This window comes from Cetorhinus maximus, chromosome 2, assembly GCF_964194155.1.
Source record: "Cetorhinus maximus chromosome 2, sCetMax3.hap1.1, whole genome shotgun sequence".
Classification (NCBI taxonomy): domain Eukaryota; kingdom Metazoa; phylum Chordata; class Chondrichthyes; order Lamniformes; family Cetorhinidae; genus Cetorhinus; species Cetorhinus maximus.
In genome coordinates, this window is record NC_135880.1 from 218126839 (window position 1) to 218146924 (window position 20086).

Sequence of the window (20086 nt, forward strand, 5' to 3'; positions counted from 1 at the left end):
TTTAAAAATATCTAAGAAGAATTTACACGCAGGAATGAGACTGAACGATTTAAATTGTTTCCTTTCTGAGCTGTAGAGGTTTATTGGCATTGGTTAAATAGGCACTCCTACTGTTAAAATTCCAACCCTAACTTTCGGCAAGTTTAATGGGTAATTAATATGCAAATCCAGAAAGTTCTTAAAAAAAAGGGAGGCTGAGGGTGAAATGACATTTGTGATGTAACTCGACAAACAAGTTCTGAAGTTACCATTGTGTTGTTATAATGATATAATACCTTGGGCTTATTTATGGACAAGACACAGGGCACCGATTACTCACAGGGGATTGAGTAAACACGTGCATTCATTTGTTAAGACTAGGCGCATGAGAACTGTTATACACAGGTATAAAGCTTGAAGGCACAACAGTTGTGTGTGTGCTCTGCTCAAAGCAAAAGTGACTGGATCACATGCTACATTTCATTTCTAGTGATGCCATGCTGATATCCCTTAAAGGCATATTACAACAGTTAACTCTTAATTGGCTGCCTCCTTTAAGATTTCCCAGTCGACGTGTCTCTGACCCTGAAATGGTCCCAACTCCTGGTTATAAACAGTGTTGGGAAGATTCCGCCCAATGTGTGAACTTGACATTTTGTTTGATGTTGTATATAAACTATTGTAAACGCTAGCTGGGTTGGAGTTGAGCTATATGATGCAGGATAATTCTAGCATTATTTCCGCACAATGTAAGCTGATCTCAGTGGAATCCCAGTGGCAGCCAGTGACCTAAGGAATCCCAGAGTTAGACAGAGGAATAAGTGAGGAGCAGGCCCCACCCTCTCCTTCCTCACTGGGAAAGCACAGTGGTTGAGGGCAGGACTGGCTTGGCTGTATTACTCTTCCCCTGTGATTGAACAGCCTGTTAACACTCACTGGCAAGGCTGTAACATAGGGTCATTTGAGATGCCTAGGGGGCAGTTAGTGCTAATGGACTTTTGCCCCACATTGATTCCGCACTTTCAGGAGAGGACAATGTAACATTAATAACAAAAAAAAAACCACGGTAAGAACATCGATTCTATAAGCATTAAAGCAACAAATGTTTATACTAATACGTAACTTCAGATCATGTGACAGGAAGTTGCCACGAGCAAAAATTGGTGCAAACTTGTACAAATTTCTCAAGGAATGTGATGTACAAGCCTGTACAAAAATCCATCCCTTATACAAATGTTCTGCTAGACTGACACCATTCTGCCCACCTCAATCACAGAATGCATATTTTTTCAGGGCATGCTTATTGTTGATATCAAGTGTTGATTCAGGCATGAAAACTGTTAACAGGGAGTTCTGCACCCGTATCTCCAGCTGTTCTACTTCTTGCAAAAAACCTGACACAGGGTACAGTGTGCTGGAAAAAAACATAAGAATGTTTTTTTAAAGAAACAGTTTCCCCTTCCACCTCCTCAGCTATGGGTCAGTTGGTAGCACTCTCAATTGCCATTTAAGAATGCTGTGGGTTCAAGACCCACTCCTGAATCGTGGCCCCATAATTGAGTGCTGCACTGTCAGAGGTGCCATCTTTCAGTTCAGTCCCCGACCTGCTCTCTCAATTGAATGCAAAAGCTCCTATTACACTATTTTAAAGAAGAGCAGGAGAGTTATCCATGGTGTCCTGGCTAATATTTATCCTTCAAACAACATCACAAGAAACAGATTGTCTGGTCATTATCCCATTGCCACTTGTGGGAGCTTGCTGTGCACAAACTAATCATCATGTTTCCTACATTACAACAGTGACTACATTTCAATGGCTGTAAAGTGCTTTGGGATGTCCTGGGAGTCATGAAAAGCGCTATATAAAAGCAAATCTTGCTATTTTTCTTTTGCCTCTCTTCTATCTGGAAAGCGCGGAGCCATGGTGCTCTCTAGGCACTGGCACCCACATGGTACCTCACCCTGGTCAGGGTCCCACCGAGTGCATAAGACCCCAGCGCATAGCAGCTGTACAATCCCTGCCCACTTACACCGATTGCTGAACATAGCTCCGGAAAGGCCAGGGTAGACGTGAGTGGCAGTTTTCTTTGGGCGGGAGGGGTTGGGGTGAGGTGGGGAGGTGGGGGATTGATGGGGAGGGCACAGGAACAGAGGAAATTGCTCTTCCTGTGCTCTCAGTAAGGTCATCCTCACAGCTGTTGGACTTTCTGCTGCACTCCTCCCAACTCCCTGATTGGCTAGCTTCTATCCCTTTAACCGCCTTCTGCCAGCTTGTTTTCATGGCAACTCCATATTTTCTGTCCCTTTTGCACCAATCGGCAAACTTTCTATCTGGGCTCGCTCAGCGTTGGCAGCTTGCCATTTTTATTGCCCCGTGGTCTGATAAAGAAAATGGTTCTGGCTTTGGGCGGGTCTTCATCAGGCAAATGGATACCGTGCTCACCTTCCCTGCACATCCCATAGTTTGTATGCTTCAAAACCAGGCCCGGCGCTACCTTTCTGCACTAGGCTATTCAGGGCAGCTGACAATCAGAACGACAAGGAAAATCTTTTCAGATTTCTCTATTCCTTTCATAACTTGATTATCTGATTTTTGTCCTGGAACCTTTTAAATTTCTGGCAAATGTTGGAGAAACAAATTTAAAACCAAATCTTTTCTAACCATTAAAATAATTGCAGAAAGTTCCAAAACGTTGATGATAGCACAAGGTTAAAAAAAAACTATGCTTTGGCAGCCAGTTCATGAAAGTCTGTTGCAATTGAAATTCCAGGTAGCCTCAGAGTATTTACAGTGCTGATGTTTTCAGTCAGTCACTATGCAAATACTCTCATAATCTGATGGCTGTGAAGAATAAAAGGATTCTGACCTTTTCTGCACTATTGGTTACAACATGCCATAAAAGTTTATGGTTGAGTTAGACAGGCAAAGAAGCAGGACTAAAAGCAAAGAACGGCGGATGCTGGAAATCCAAAACAAAAACAGAAATACCTGGAAAAACTCAGCAGGTCTGGCAGTATCGGCGGAGAAGAGCACAGTTGACGTTTCGAGTCCTCATGACCCTTCAACAGAACAGTTCTGTTGAAGGGTCATGAGGACTCGAAATGTCAACTGTGCTCTTCTCCGCCGATGCTGCCAGACCTGCAAAGAAGCAGGACTGACTGGGCCACATGCCGCTGTAATGACACTACATGGGGAGGTGATGGTGTCGTGGTATTGTCACTGGACTAGTAATCCAGGGACCCAGGGTAATGCTCTGGGCACCTGGGTTTGAATCCTGCCACAGTAGATGGTGGTATTTGAATTCAGTAAAAATCTTGAATTAAAAAGTCTAATTGTCGATTGTTATAAAAATCCATCACTAATGTCCTTTAGGGAAGAAAATCTGTTGTATTACCTGGTATATTATATGTAACTTATATGTAACTCCAGACTATGGTCGACTCTTAAATGCCCTCTGAACAAGGGCAAGTAGGGATGGGTAATAAATGAACGAATAAAAAAAATCTCAAAGTGTTGACTTTGTGTTTTATTATTTAATCCTCTGACTTTGCCATTTACTTGGTGTGATGCATGTAATGCTTTTCATGCTCTCGTTCTCAAGTCCCTCAGGTTTTATTTGGTGGCTTCATTCGAACTTTGAGATAGCTGAATGTATCGCTCATCAATCTCAAGGTTTTGCAGTGGATATTCTCAGAGGGTCAGCGTCACTCACATTCCCATCGATAGATCTTGCATTCTCTCTGACCTGGAGTACACATTTTGTTACCCAATATCTAGTTAAGTGATAACATGGCATGATGGTCATAACCCAGAACCCTTGTTTTGATACTGCAGTGTCACGTGTGCCATCACAGGCAATTCCTGTCTTTATGGACACTCTATCGAAGTGAGGTAACACTTCATCAACAAACTGTTTATTTCACATAAATGACACTAAAAAAACACAGGATATAGTTTTCACAGTGAGAAGAATAATTTTTTAATGCTCCTTGTTTTATGCAAAATAGCAAAGATATAACATGCTAGGTTTACGCAGATCCCTCTATTAACTTGGTGTGGTTACAGGAAGAAATGGTTTAGCTTGGTGAGCTGTAAAACACTGAGTAATATAAGTATCCCTACATTACAAGTGACTATGGTGAAAAACAGAATTTATTGGCCATAAAGACGTTAGGAATATATTGATAGAGATTTGTGGGGTGGGGTGGGGTGGGGTGGGAGGCGTGGGGCGGGGAAGGTGTGGGACGAAGAGTTTAGCCTCAGAGCTCTGGTACAGACTTGATGAACAAGCTCGTCTTTTCCTGTCCATAAATTCTGCATTTTACAAACACAGGAGCCAGCTGATCATATTACTGCACATCCACTGACAAACCTGGGATAACATCAGCCCAGATTTCATCATGGTGAAGTTTTGATCCTGCACTGATGTTTCTCAATAAGCACTGACAGGCGGGGAATACCTGGGAAATGTTGACGGTTGATGTTTATATTTGCAGATGCTGGAGAACCTGCCATTCAGGCAAGGTGTTTTCTATTTTTATTTCAGATCTCCAGCTATTGCAATTGTTTTTAATGCTATGTGTGCCTGTGTGTAACTTACTGCTATTCATGGGAAGCAGAAATTGCATAAAAACCTAGGGGCTGATTTCAATTAGAAACAATTTGACTTCCTACTTAAATGCACTATTTAAGGGCAATAAATTATTTTAGTGGAATAGTATTCACAATTAAGATACTCAGCATTAGCTTTCATTATTAACACAGAAGGTGTGAATAGCCGTGCTTACCTGAATGATACTCAAATGGCCATAGGTAGCAGCCAGATGTAGAAAGGTTTGTCCTTTGTCATCAACAGCGTTCAGGTCAGCGCCGAACAGAATCAGATCCCGTACGATCAAAGGCTGATTTGCTACCACAGCAACCAATAGGGGTGTCTGTGAATATCAAAAAAAACGTCATTAGCTGTGCAGCCAGTACTGATATAATAGGAATAAATAAGAACAGGATCAGGCCATTCAGCCCCTTGAGCCTGTTCTGTCATTCAATTAGGTCATGGCTGATCTATATCTTAACTCTATTTACTTACCTTGGTTTCTTACCCTTTAACACCCTTACCTTAAAACAAATGATTAATCTTAGTTTCAAAATTTTTAATTAACTCCCCTACCAAGTGTTTTTGTCGGGGGGGGGGGGGGGGGGGGGTAAAGAGTTCCAGATTTCCAGTACCCTTTGTGTAAAAACATGCTACCTTCCATCACCTCTGAATGGCCTGGTTCTAATGTTAAGCTTATGCCCCTCTCGTTCTGGACTCCCCTCCGGACATAAGGAAATAGTTTCTCTCTATCTACCCTGTTAAATCCTTTAGTTATCTTAAACACTTCAATTAGGACAGTGAATAATCTCATATACTCAAGAGAATACAAGCCAAGGCTGTGGAACCTGATCTCATAAATTAACCCTTTTAGCCCTGGAAAAGTCTGGTGTATTTGTGTTGCATCTCCTCCAAGGCCAATATATCCATTCTAAGGCACCCAAAACTGTATGCAATACTCCAGGACGGGGTCTAACTAGAACTTTATAGCATAACTTCCACCTCTTTGTATTCCATTTCACTTTAGCTAACATTCCGCTAGAAATAGGAACAGGAGTAGGCCATTTTGCACAGACTGCATGCTCTGTTATTCGATAAGATCATGACTGACCTGATTGTTTCTTAACTCCACTTTCCTCCCAGCCCCCTATAACCCTTAATTCACTGTCGATCAAAAATCTGTCCAGCTCAGCCCTGAATATATTCAATAACCCAAACTTCACTGCTCTCTGTGGAAGAGAATTCCAAACACTAATGACCCTCTGAGAGAAAAACCTCCTCCTCAACCCCATCTTAAATGGAAGGCGTCTTATTTTTAATTGTGCCCCCGAGGTTCTAGATTCCCCATGAGAGGAAACATCCTCCCAGCATCTACCCCCTCAGAATCTTACATATTTCAGTCAGATCATCTCTCATTCTTCTAAACACCGATAACCCAACCTGGTCACCTTTCCTCAAGACAACCCCTTCACCCCAGGGATCAGCTGAGGGAACCTTCTCTGAGCTGATTCCAGTGCAAGTATATCCCTCCTTAAGTAGGAAGACCAAAACTGTACACAGTATTCCAAGTGCGACCTCACCAATGCCTTGTACAGTTGTAGAAAAATGTCTTTACTTTTATACTCCATCCCTTTGTAATTCTATTGCCTTCCTAATTACTTGCTGTACCTGCATGCAAACTTCTTGTGATTTGTGTACAATGTCACCCAGATCCTTCTGTACTACAGCATTCTGCAGCCTCTCCCTCCATTTAAATACTATTCTGCTTTTTCTATTTTTCTGCCAAAGTGGACAACCTCACATTTTTCCACATTATACTTCATCTGCCAAGTTTTTGCCCATTTGCTTAACCTGTCTGTATTCCTTTGTAGACTCTTTGTATCCTCCTCATAACTTGGTTTCGTACCCATCTTTGCATTATCAGCAAACGTAGCTACAATACAGTCTGTTCCTTCATCCAAGTCATTAGTGGAGATCGCAAATAGTCAAAGCCCCAGCACTGATCCCTGCGGCACTCCACTAGTTAGTTCGCCAACCTGAAAATTACCGACTTATCCTGACTCTGTTTTCTGTTGGTTAGCCAATCCTCTATCCATGCTAATACACCATCCCCAAAATCATAAGATCTTGTCTTGTGTAGTAACCTTTTAGGTGGCACCTTAGTGAATGCCTTCTGGAAGTCCAAATACACTACATCTACTGGTTCCCCTTTATCCACCCTGCTTGTTATATCCTCAAAGAACTCTAATAAATTTGTCAAACACTATTTCCCTTTCACAAAGCCATGTTGACTCTGCTGGATTATATTATAATTTTCTAAATGCCCTGCTGCTCCTTAATAATGGATTCTAGAATTTTCCTAATGACAGATGTAAGACTAACTGACCTATAGTATCCTGATTTCTGTCTCCCTCCTTTCTTGAATAGAGATGTTACATTTGCGGTTTTCTAATCCACAGGGACCTTTCCAGGATCTAGGGAATTTTGGAAGATCATAACCAATGCATCCACTATCTCTGCAGCCAATTCTTTTAGGATACTAGGATGCAGGCTGTCAGGTCCAGGGGACTTGTCAGACTTTATTCCTGTTAGTTTTCCTGGTACTTTTTCTCTAGTGATCGTGATTCTTTTAGGCTCCTCCTTCCCTTGTGCCCTTTGCTTTTCTACTATTTTTGGGATGCATCTTGTGTCTTCTGCTGTGAAGAAGATGCAAAATTCTTGTTCAAGTCTCTGCCATTTCCTTGTTTCCTATTATGAATTCCCCGGTCTCACCCTCTAAGGGATCAATGTTCACTTTTCCTACTCTTTCTTTTCATATACATGTAGAGGTTTTTACTTTCTGGTTTTATGTTTCTTACTAGTTTTCGCTCATGCTATAATTTCTCCTCTGATTTCTTTTTAGTCACCCTTTGCTGGTTTCTAAAACGTTCCCAATCTTCTGGCTCACCACTAACCTTTGCGGCATTATACATCTTCCTTAATCTTCATACCACCCTAGCTTCCTTAGTTAGCGATAATGATGCATCCTCCTTGTAGAGTTTCTCTTTCTCACTAGTCCCAGGCCCAAACTTCTCAACCTCAAACTGAATGTGAAATTCATTAATGTTATGATCATTCTTATCTAAGGATCCTTTACTATAACATCATTAATCAATCCTGTTTCATTACACATTACCAGGTTTAACATAGCCTGTTCCCTGGTTGGTTTCAGAACATATTGTTCCAAGAAACTGTCCTTCTAAATGTTTTTTGTACTAGTTCATTTGTTGATTTCCGTACATGGGATGCAAATCTTTCTGCTCCTCCACAGTTCCTATCTTCACTGCATTTAGAACTGAGCTATCTTGCTTAGGCCCAAAGTACATGACCTTGCAATTCTCCACATTAAACTCCATCTTCTACAGTTTTACTCACCCACTTAACCTATTAATGATCCATTGTAGTTTCCAACTCCGATCTACATGATTTACTGTGCCACCTAACTTAGCAGTGTTGACAGTAAAATTAGATATATGCCTCTCTATTCCTTCACCTAAGTCATAGATTAATGCAGTGAAACACTGAAAACAAGAATGAGGATTTTCAGATCAAGGCATTGCCTAACTGAAAGCCAATGTAGAACCCCAACAGGTAAGATGAAAGTTAGGGCAACAATTTTGGATGACCTCAAGTTTCCAAGGGCGGATAAGTCAAGTCTGGAAGTAACATAGGCATGGATGATGGTTTAAGAAGCAGATGAGTTGAGGCAGGAGTAGGGACAGGCAATATAACGGACGTAAAAAAAGGCAGCCTTAGTGATGGTACAGATATGTGGCTGGCAACTCATTTTGGTGCCAAATACGACACCAACAGCTTTATTGCATATCTTCTGGAAATCCATATAAATAACACTCAGTCACTCATTTAGCTACCAGGTTAGTGACCTCATCAAAAAGGTTATTTAGATAAACTTACCCTTCATAAACCTATGCTGGCTCAATCTGGTCAGCTCACGTTTCTTGAAGTGTTCAGTCATTCTGCCCCTAATGGCAGATTCTAGTAATTCCCCCACAACAAGTGTTAGACTAATAGGTCTATAATAACCTGGTTTAACTCTCCCACCCTTCCTAGTTCATTGAGAGGTGTCAGCTGTGGCTCAGTTCATAGCACCCTCGCCTTTGAATCAGAGGATTGTGGGTTCATGTCCCACTCCCGGAAAACCAAGAACTGTGATTGTACTCGAAAGAAGTTGCAATCTGTGACTGTTGGTAACTCGAAAGAGTTTCCTAGTTCATTGAGTGACATTGTCAGTTTTCCAATTCAATCTTAACTGATTAAGCTCCAAGAAGAACAACTGATCTATCAAGAATGTCCCATATTGTCATTGTACAACTGAGACCCACTGTATCCCCCACCATCAGTAGACATATAGGATGGCATGTTCCCAATCTCACTGTATACCAGAGCAGGAGCAAGATTTGAGGTAAGGGTGATGGGTCAGCACCCCAGCCTATTTCTTACAACCTTGCTAAAGACAGGTGAACTTCGGCAGCTGTGGGAAGCCACTTTAGCTAATTAAGTGCCTAATTGGGAGGAAGGGGAACAAAGAACACTCCACTGGGATCTTGCTGACATCAGAGTAAACACCTGCTGAGTGCCAAGCCCAGGGGCTCCCTGGAAGCGTCTTCCTGGCAACGAGGGGGGACGTCTGAACCACAGACACCACGTCCCAAAGATGGGGCCGTGGGGGTGAAAGGCTACATTAGTGACCTAAATGAATCCTTCAGAAGGCTTCCCCCCTCAATCAGGTGGGCCTACTTCTACAGGCCTTTTTATTTTAGGAATTTTACTCAAACTTCCGAGGGTTGCTCCATTTTGAAGCACCCTCACTCTTGCTTCTCTGTCCGAGCAGAACAGACCTCTTGCAGTGGGGCTGCTGGCTATTCCCAGCTGCGGGCACTCTGATTGGACCTCAGGAACCCACCCATCATCTTGAATTAGATAGTGGATGTGGAGGCAGCCAATTAGGATGCGATCTCCCGGAAGGCACTGCAGATCTGGAAATAGTCCCAACTCCTGAAACTAAACAATCAGAAGATTCTACCTGTAACCTCCTGGGAAAGACAATTCCCAACCCCCTCCCCCCCACCCAAAAAATTCCACTCAAGGAAAAGGAATTCTGGAAAATTCCTCTCTGACCCACAAAGATGATCTAAATGGATTCCAGGAAGTTACCATGGCCACAGAACACATTCCCCTCCATATCAACCCCACCTGATTCTCCCCCCGCAACCCATATTTTTCATGCTGTTCTATCCATCTCAGCCAGAAACTAGTCCATCTACTTTGAACTCACTGCATCATCTGACAACCTGCTTCAAAGGTCATGACTCTTTGCAAAACCAAAGCTTCCTAACCCTACTTGTCTGCTGACTCAACTTTTAAGCACATCCCCGATTCTCCCTCACCTATCTAACTCAAATAGTCAGACACTGTTTAATTCTTTCATTATTTTAAAGGCTATCATGAAATCAAGACACTGCTCTCTAAGCATTATGTGACGATGAATGGGCCTTTAAACTAGACGTCAATACAATGGCACTCCCCTAAGCATCTTCAGGACTATGTGAAGGGGAAAGAAACCATATACAATATTCCATTAGAGGCCAACCGAGGTTTAATAAGGGCAGTACAGTGCTTTTGTTTTATATTGGACTATCCCGGTAATACATCCTAATTTGTTTTGCTATAGTCTTGCAATGCTGTTTATGGACCTTTAGTGAATCAAGTTCTTCGTGTGGCTAGTGCAGATGGAGTTAGATAATCAAAAACCATAAGATCAATTTGTACAATAGTGCAGGTGAAATTATTTCATTAGGATGTGTTCTAAGGCTTTTATACCTTTCCTCTGTGCTCTTTAGTATCGAGTCTCCTGAGCTCACGCATTCGTTCAGCTGCTGCGTAGGCGTGTTCCCGCATACCTTTTGCTGCGTAGATGTGAAGAATTCTGAAACCAAATAAATTAGGCAATTGCTAATTACAATTATCACATAACTCGGTTTCTTCCATTACAGTTTAACAGTTTGGCAACCAGTCTTGAGACAGATCTTCAAGTGTGACAGAATATTAAAGCATGAAGGCGCAGTGTCAAGTGATATGAGTGCGACCTTCCAAATCAGAGGAGTGTTGTGAGAGGAGCCAAGTGGAGGATGGGTGTATCACCATGGTGAAGATGGATAGCCAGAAGGATCTTTGTCTCTGGGGCTGTCCTTATATGCGTGCTTGTTGCTTTCTCAGTAGAACATAAGAAACAGGAGCCGGAGTAGGCCATTTGGCCCCTTGAGCCTGCTCCACTATTCAAAATGATCATACTGATCTGATTCTGGCCTTAAACTCCTTGTTCCTGTCTGCCCCCATAACCTTTTACTCCCTTAAAGATCAATATCTGTCTCACTCAGCCTTGAATATAACTAATGACCCAGCGTCCCTGGGGTAGAGAATTCCAAGGGTTCACGGTCCTCAGAGAACAAATTCCTCCTCATCTTCAGCTTAAATGGGAGACCCCTTATTTTCAAACTGTGGCCCCAGTTCTAGATTCCCCCATGAGATGACACAACCTCCCAGTGTCCACCCTGCCAAGCACCCTCAGAATCTTATATGTTTCAATAAGATCACCTTTCATTCTTCTGAATGCCAATGAGTGTGGACCCACGTGCTCAACCTTTGTTCATAAGATAATCTAGTGAACTTTCTCTGAACTGCTTCCATTGCAAGTATGTCCCCCTTAAGTATGGTGACCAAAACCTGGGAGAAGACAATCACATGTGTTCTGGACACCAGGACAAGGTTGGATTTGAGAAACCAGGAAATAAAAGAGATTTATCGTAACACCATCTCTAAGACACAGCTCCAAAGAATGATGGCTTTGAGAGGTGACGCTCTCACTTCTCAAATTCAAATATTCACTTTGCCCCCTTTCTACTGGCCTGCCTCTGCTATGGCTGATCCATACCCAGGTCCCTGAAAATTTAGCTCTGAGGCTCATGTGAACTGTTAGGGAGGTCCTCCCTCTGACTTTCCCAAACCTGACATGTAGAATTACGTTGGGTCTTTACTCCCATCATCGACAACAACGACAACAGCAACGACTTGCGTTTATCTAGCACCTTGAAGGTCGTAAAGCATTTCAAGGTGCTCCACAGGTTATAAAACAAGAGTCGCATAAGGAGAAATTAAGGCAGGTGGGTTAAAGAGGCAAGGCATAAGGGGGCCTAAAAGAGAGGAGAGCGAAAGAGAAATACAGATGGTTAGGGATGGAATTCCAGAGCTTAGGGTCTAAGCAGCTGAAAGTATGGCTGCAAATGGTGGAGAAATGAAAATGACAGTTTGATAGCAATTGTAATTCCAAAATATGTGGATTGTAGATATGAGGTTGTGCTCCACCCTAACATGGTAAACCCTCTTAAGTTTCCCCTGTGCGCAGGTCTATTGATTTCTGCTGTATGATAACAGCAACTGACTTGGAAGGGTTTCTGATCTGTTAGTCAGCAAGCCCAGAGTCAACATTAGCTGGAATGAAATCATTAAGTCAAGACATGTTGGTCATTTTGATATTAATTCACCCTCAGCACTCTGCTACCAGTAAATTAGTTTGATTTTTTTTGGTAAATTTGTAGAGACAAATGCAAACATTAATTTGAACACAATTGTCTGTGGGGTAGATTTTCATTTTTAGCTCCTGGGTAGTAATGAGTCACCCTCCCTTTATAGAGCCCACCTGATTTTTATTCCTTTGATTAGAAAATAGCATGTTAATTTATAAATAATTCCTAATTTGAATACTTTTCCTATTTTACTTAATCATAGCATTAGTAGACATAATTCAGGATGGAGAGGAAACCAGGTTACACAAAGACAGGTTGCTGCAAGGAAATAAGTGTAGAAATTGTGACCAACATTGCTCTTACATGTATCTTACATGTATCCAAATATGTTCATGTATATCTTTAGTGTGCCTGTCCCAAATTCTTCTCTTCCCTTTTTTAAAGCAGGCATTAATATGAGATTTTTATACAAATATATTCTTATGAGAACAGTGCCTCTTTCAATCTTGACTTTTACAAGTCAACCATCAGAAAATTTAACACAACTGGGTTGGAAATCTTCTAGGTTTGTGCTGAAAATATTTCTAAGTAGACTTGCCTGACAAGAATTCTTTTTTTTTTTACAAACACCACCAACTCGTAGCTTAGAATTTGTTGACTGTTAGCAGCACCTGCACCAACAGTTGGCGCCAGCACATAAAAATGATCAAAAACTTGAATGAATCATCTTTCTTCCACCAGCCACATCTACGCAGATAAAAATTTTATCAAACTGAAGCGGTGCTCGGATATCAGGAAATGATTGTAAACCGGGTGAAGGTCAGATGCTGGTTTTTAAGATGCTTGAATTCCTCCCTTACGTTTAACAAATTAGCAATCGCTCCCTGGCGATGTTACTGCGCCCTTATACTACCACCTTTGTATCAACCCAGAGCAGCTTTGCCTGGGCATCCATTGCCAGAAGATGCAATTTGACAGCTGTTAGGTTGCCGACTGGTTGGATTGTCTAAATTTAAACTTGAATGTCTTGATGCTTAACTATGGGACTAGATTCTCCTAACGTTAAAATTTAACACTTTCTTTCAGCACTATGAACTGACTTTTTCGCTCTTTGGGTGTGCGCAATCGGCGGGCCAGGGAGCTGACAGGAGATAAGCCCCTGACCGCGATTTCACGCTGTCTGGCCAATTCATGGCCAGCCAGGGTGAAACACCTGCTGAGAAAGGCTCAGCGCTGCCGATGGGGGCAGGAAGAGGACGGGTAATGACGTCACCAGCGGGTGCTGGTGAGCACTTCCACTGAGCTCCCCGAAGGCAGACAGATGCCTCAGGGAGCTGCAGGCCTTCATATAATAAAACACAGCACAAAAATGCTGCAAAAAAACGTCCATGCCGCTCAGCCAAGCACCTGAAAGCATACCTCATAAAAAAAAAACAGTCCCCAGATGTTTCTTTATATTTTATTTCCCCACGGAAATTTCATCCCGCCCTTGGATCGAGGTTTGAGCACAAAATGCAAAGGCCGCCTGGCCGATTGGCCCGTCCGCCTACGGTAAAAGTGGACGGGCCACGAAAAACCGCTTTCAATTGCCTCCTTTATGGACTTAATCGCCCGCTTAATTGTCGGCGGGCGCCCTTCTGACTGCTGCGCGCGCCTGCCGATGTGAAGAGCGCTCACGTGTAGGATGATGTCAGGATGCTCGCCCGACATCACCTCAAGGTGATTTTACGTCCGTTCGGGTTGGGCGTGCGCCCGCCCACGAGGTGTAAAATCCTGCCCCTATGTTTTGAAGTGTGATGGATATTTTTTTATATGGACTCACCAGGGCTGATTTTCAGCTTACTGCCCAGTTGTAAAATGGGCATTGCCAATCGGCCGGCCTTTTATTAGTTTTTATTATTTTGCCATGCTACGAAAGGTGGACCTAAAGAACAAATAAGCTCAAGGTTCACATCAGATACAAAAAAGTATGGAATGATGTAATGGGGGGAATTCCATAAATATGTGAACCAGACAATAAAATCCCCTCTGCAAAGATTTTGATTTGTTCTGCTCTGTCGAGCTGACACGACTAATTATGCTGCCATCTCTGCAGTGTTCACTAGTCATGTTCACAGCTCCAGTTATGAGCATCCAACTGCCTGTCACACTTCTGTTATTGATGGTTAGCTCTTTGCCAACAATAAACAGTCTTCAAGTAAATTAGGGGACTTTTTTGCACCTCTGAGTTGGAGTTATTTTGTAACTGGTATGAATCTGAAGCACTACCTTCACTACTGGTCTCATAATTCTCATTCGGGAATTCAACCTGCTTTCATTTTGCATCTTCACTCCTCAGTTGTGCCATAATTCCTGCTTTGATGTAAAGGGTGGATATTTCAGGAAATCATGATTGATTGTGTTTGTGGTTCTGTTTTATTTTATATCTGAATTTATCATGAATCTTGGCTCTCTCACTGAGGCATGTGGCAAGGGAAATCACAATTTACCTCATGACTTCCAAGTAAATATGAATATGACCATATATTAAAGAAGAAGAAAACTGTTAAACAAATTTACATTGTGTCCTCAGGACTCCTCAATGCACTTCACTGACTGTGTTCAAGGTTTCAGTCTGGTCCCTCTAAAGAAGGGATTCTTATTGTGCAATTATCATACCATCTTGTTTCTCATTCATTGATCTTCACAGATTGCCAGGCAAGCCTTTGTGCCTTATGAACAACAAAATGAAGGCACGACTGAATAAATAGCAAGTTCTCAATCTTAATCAGGTCATCAAGGGGATGGAAGCAGTTGGAAAATGTTCCCAGCATATCTCATTTTTTGTTTTTTATCGATGGAGTAGAGCACAGGCGATATATTGTGGCATTAAAGCGTGATATACTATTCATTTACAAATGGACAAAGTTTTACCAATTTTAACGAAGGTATTACTCCTGCCAATTTTGTTTAGTTGCTTGGAAATTATGTTCTTGGGGCTTTTCTGCTTTTACTTCGCTCTGAAGCAACAGTTCAACGATTGTTATGTACTGGGAATATAGCAACAGGAGGAGGCCATTCAGCCCCTCAGACCTGTTCCACTATTCAATTAGATCATGGTTGATCTATACCTCAACTCCATTTACCCGTCTTCACCATATCTCTTAGTGCCTTTACTGAACAAGAATCTATCAAGTTTTAATTAAAATAACTCACATATTTCAAAGAATAAGCAGGAAACTGCTGCAACCAAAGGGTTCTGAAGACAACCGCTACAATTCAGGTCTCTGATGTTACTGATATAGAAGTGGGTAGAGTTTGCACAATGATTCACTTTAAATCCACTCTTCACTGACCCAAAAATTCATGAGACTGAAGGAAGGTGTGTGCAAATGTGTATTTATTTTGGTCTCTCTTTACACATGTTGTGAGATAACACACCACATATTGGCTTTTACAGGTGCTCCATTAGAACAAAAATAATCTTACGTGGAGCGCAAATACAACTGTAAGTATCTTAAAAAGAATATATTTTTGATGATCAGTTGAATTAAAGCCATATTCTCTTTTTATTATCTTATTTCAACTATTTGGGGCCAAGGTAAATGTTTCCGTTGTGCACCAAAACATTTTGTGCCAACTTATTTTACACAGAATGTACAGAACAGCAGCAGGCCACTCAGCCCGGCTGGTCTGTGTTGGTGCTTGTGGTCCATGTGACCTTCTTCCAACTCCTCTTCATTAATCTCCTTCAATCCCTTTCACCTAGCTTCCCTCATTTGCTTCAACTATGCCTTGTGGTAGCACATTCAACATTCTTACCATTCTTTGGGTAAAGAAGTCTCTTTCGAATTTTTTATTGGATTTATCAGTGTCTATAAGGTATTAATGCCCTGTCACAGGGACTTAGGCACTTGGATCTGAAGCCACACACATATTTTAGTTTCCCATATGCTGATCATGACTAGAGGATTCAACAGAGGATTGAAAGTGAAGTCAAATTGAAGACTCAAGTATTGTTGTGGAATGAGTCAGTTTCAGGCCGAACCATATTGTTGGTTGTCCACTGAGAGGCATTTTGATTTGTGACATTGGCTTTTGATTGCCTTCCTGACTGGTCACGAAGAGGAGAAAATGACAGCTCAGATATATGAAAGCGAAGCTTAAGAAAACATACATCCGAGTAGAGCTAGTTTTACAAAGGCCAAAGAAGACAAAGTTGTCTTTCCTTTGTGGCTCTGTCTGAACTTGAATCCTTATCTTAAAAATGTCATTTGGTTCTTTGTATGGTAAAAAAGTTAACATCTCAAAGTCAGAAGTTATGTAGTGCAGCAATTTGTTCACACTACTGACTATATTTGAACAACTGTTAAAACAGAGAATATGACTTTAATCATAAACAAATAAAATGTAATCGAAATCAAACATGTTTCTGATGCTTTGAAATCACATGTATGGCACAGACATGAAAAAGCCAATATAGTGGAGCCTTCTTAAGGTCAATTTCTATTTCCTATCAACAAGATTTATTTTTTAAGCAGGATGCCATCCAATTCACCCCTGGACTGTTTTAAATTCACTATGTTGTGTCACAAGTTAAATGTGAGCACGGTTAGAACTTCATGAAGGTGAGATACAATAAAGCTATAAAGAGGAACATTGCACTTTCCACACTTTCTTTAGTCCTAACACTTCAATGAGCCGAGTGAATTCAGCATTCAAAGATAAAGACCATTTAGTTCCAATTCAAATCCAACTGCACTGACTCAACAAAACTTGACATGATAAATACATCACTATTTTTCTAATTACATAGGATGCACAGCACAGAACAGGACATTTGACCAGTGTCTATGTTCATGCTCCTCATGAGCCTCCTCCCACCCTGCTATATCTAACCCTATCAGTATAACTTTGTATGTCTTTGTCCCTCATTTTTAAAAATCTAACTTCCCTTTAAATACGTCAAGATCATTTTACTCTATGATCAGGATTGCTGTTACCTGGTAAAACATTAACGATTTGTATCTCAGCTAATTTGGCTATTCATCCTACAAAAGAAATCAACTCTTTTATTGTCAAAAAATGCTATTGTCAAAAATGTAAGACACTACCACGTGAAAGACAACTAACATTAGGTTGGGCTGACAGATTATACTGAACAATGAAACATGAATTGGATAGAGTACCCTAGGTTCAGGATTTTATATCATGGCAGTAATTTGATGTATGGTACACCACCCAATTAATTTTATTCAAAGAGTTGCTCTTTGGGATATTTCTAAAGAACTTTACTGTGCAATTTGCTTTTCAAACTATTGTCAATAAACAACACGTCATTAAAGCTTTTTTGGAACAATATTGGGGAAATTCTGGTGGAAACATGGTACCCATTAGCTAGGGAGGAGTGGTTGCTATAGGCCAAAGTAGAGACTTTTACTCTAACAACAAGCTTCTTACCAATCCCGTTGGGATAATAGGGTCTCTTTTGTCTTGAAAGTAAGGTGTATGAATACTAATTGCAACTCTTAACACATGCAATTTATTTCCCAAGAATTCAAAGAAAGTTCTAATTCATTTGAATATGCTTGCAAAAGGAATTACACAAGCAAACATTATGCGATCATGGGCTAATATTTTCACAATTTAATTTCAACTTGCTTAAGTGGAAATGATCCTTGAGGCAGAAATTTGGTGTATTAGTCCAGAAGAATTTTTTTTAAAAGCAAGCGGATTTCAAAAAAATTATGTAACCTTAGAGAGATGATCTTAAAAGGGCTTCACTTTATCTTCTGCAATAAAATTTCTAACTGCGATATGTTGGATTCAAATACTCCCACATGTGTGAAGCACACACACACTGTCACAATGTAGCTCAGAGAGTGGCCAGTCTACTGATATATATGGCTGTGAGGGCTTGAAAAATACATTAGCCAACGAAATAAGACCAAGGAAAATGGAAACGCATTGTCGGGCTGTTTTTAAGTTAACTATGTTGTCAAAAATCAAATGCGCCACATCGGTGAGCACATTTCAACTCCAATGATTGTACACTGTACTACAAGAGTAGAAAGCTTCCTATTTCTCTCATTTCTGACAGACACATGTGCACAAGGTACAGGGAGTAGTTTAAATTACTTTGTGGTTGACAGATCAGTGTCGAGCAGTGGTATCCATCAGCTATCCTTTCAGTTAAGGCTGCTGTGTCATTGTGTCATTGAACTAATTAGTAAGTAAACAATAATAAGATAATAACCTTGGAATGAAGGTCCTACATCTGGTAACAAACACCAGGAGGGCTGTCTAACTAGCTACAAATAGTTCTTAATCTGAAAAACAAATGACCACAAAATAATAATCTGAGAAACAATATGACAAATAGTGAACTCTTGTAAATAGGCACTGCAGGCCATAACAGGTTTCTTTAAATGGCAATGCAATGGGTTTTTGTACAGTCAGCTCCCTCCTATTCAATCTAGACCTTTTTTTTGTTTTCCGGCTCTATTGTAAAGAAACATACGTGTCATTGTCTTCGTCTTGCTGGAGCAGTTTCTCAATGGCCATGCCTGCAATGGACCTCCTGGCATCCTCCAGCTCCACAAGCCCAGGCTCAGGGACAGAAATGGGCAGGGGCACAAACTGAGGCGGCAGAGACTGCAGTGAGTTTGTCTGACACGGTGTCACTGGAGTCGGCAGAGTTGAAAGCGTTTGGCTCCAAGAGAAGTAGCTGAGTGCTGGCTGCTGATCTGCAAGGTCCAACTGTGGAATACCAACGGGTGTGGAGGTCCTTGACTGTGGAGAAATCAAAGTTTATTAACAACCGGAAATTTTTTTCAAAACACAGCTAGGAGGAGTTGTTGATTAATACGCTGATTATCTTCTAAGGGCTATTAGCTGTGGCTCAGTGGTAGCACTCTGTCTCCGAGTTGAAGGGTCCTAGTCCTACACTACAGACACGAGCACAAGAGCTAGCATGACTCACCAGTCCAGTACTGAGGGACTGCTCCACCAGTAGAGATGCCGTTTTTTGGATGTGGTGTTAAACTGAGGCCCCAACTGCCCTCTCAGGTAAATGTAAATGATCCCATAGCATTATTTCAAAGAGTCGAAAGGTTTTTCCCTGGTGTTCAGGCCATTATCAATCAACATCAATAAAAACAGATTATCTGGTCATTTATATCATTACTGTTTGTGCAATCTTCCTGTGTGCAAATCAGCTGCCGTGTTTAACATTATAACAGTCAATACATTACAGAAGATTTCATTGGGTAAAGTGCTCTGGGACATCCTGAGGCTATGAAAGGCGCTATATAAATACAAGTCTTTCTTTCTCTGTGGCTTTAAAAATACTATTATGTTGCCTATCACCTAACACTCTCAATAACTAATTTGTTTACATTTGTAAGATGGGTGCTTAGCAAAGGGTACAGGCTCCAACCATGAGCTATTGATCCCAACTGCAGTACTGATGTGGCAATGAGCAGAGGCTAGGCATCTTCTCACATTTAAGGAAATAAACCTCATGGACAGCCACCTCAGGTTGCTACAGTGCACCTCCGAACAACTGGATGAATCACCACAGAGTTGTTGATTCGAATCAGTGACTTGGACTCAAGTCCGACTCGAGTCACATTTTATTGACTTGTGATTTGACTTGGGGGAAAAAAATGGCTGAGTTACAACTGTCCCACCAAGCAGCTTTGTTTGCCGTTGGAAGTGCATGGTACAGAGAACCAGAGGGTGGGGGTGCGGTAAGTGGGGGGGTTCCACAGGTCATCTTTGGGGTACCCCTCAGATACACTGCCCTGGAGCTCGGCAGTTACAGCCCAATTAACTAGAATCTTGGGTTGTTTAGCCAGAGGAGTAGAACACAATCCTCAGGAATTCACTTGGCCACTAGTGGCCATGCTTTCAGCTGCCTAGGACCTTCCTAAACCTCTCTGCCTCTCTTTC

General features: G+C 41.5%; 1 protein-coding gene across 1 annotated transcript in view; it reads right to left on the reverse strand.

Moving 5' to 3' along the window:
* The window catches only part of LOC144670226 (NF-kappa-B inhibitor delta-like), a 111190-nt gene that overhangs the window by 22889 nt on the left and 68215 nt on the right, over window positions 1-20086 (reverse strand). Inside the window, exons 5-7 of the mRNA XM_078532716.1 lie at window positions 18654-18925; window positions 10452-10557; window positions 4768-4914 (exon numbers count right to left, since the gene is read on the reverse strand). Coding sequence (XP_078388842.1) covers window positions 4768-4914; window positions 10452-10557; window positions 18654-18925 — 525 coding nt within the window. The remainder of the gene's footprint in view (window positions 1-4767; window positions 4915-10451; window positions 10558-18653; window positions 18926-20086) is intronic.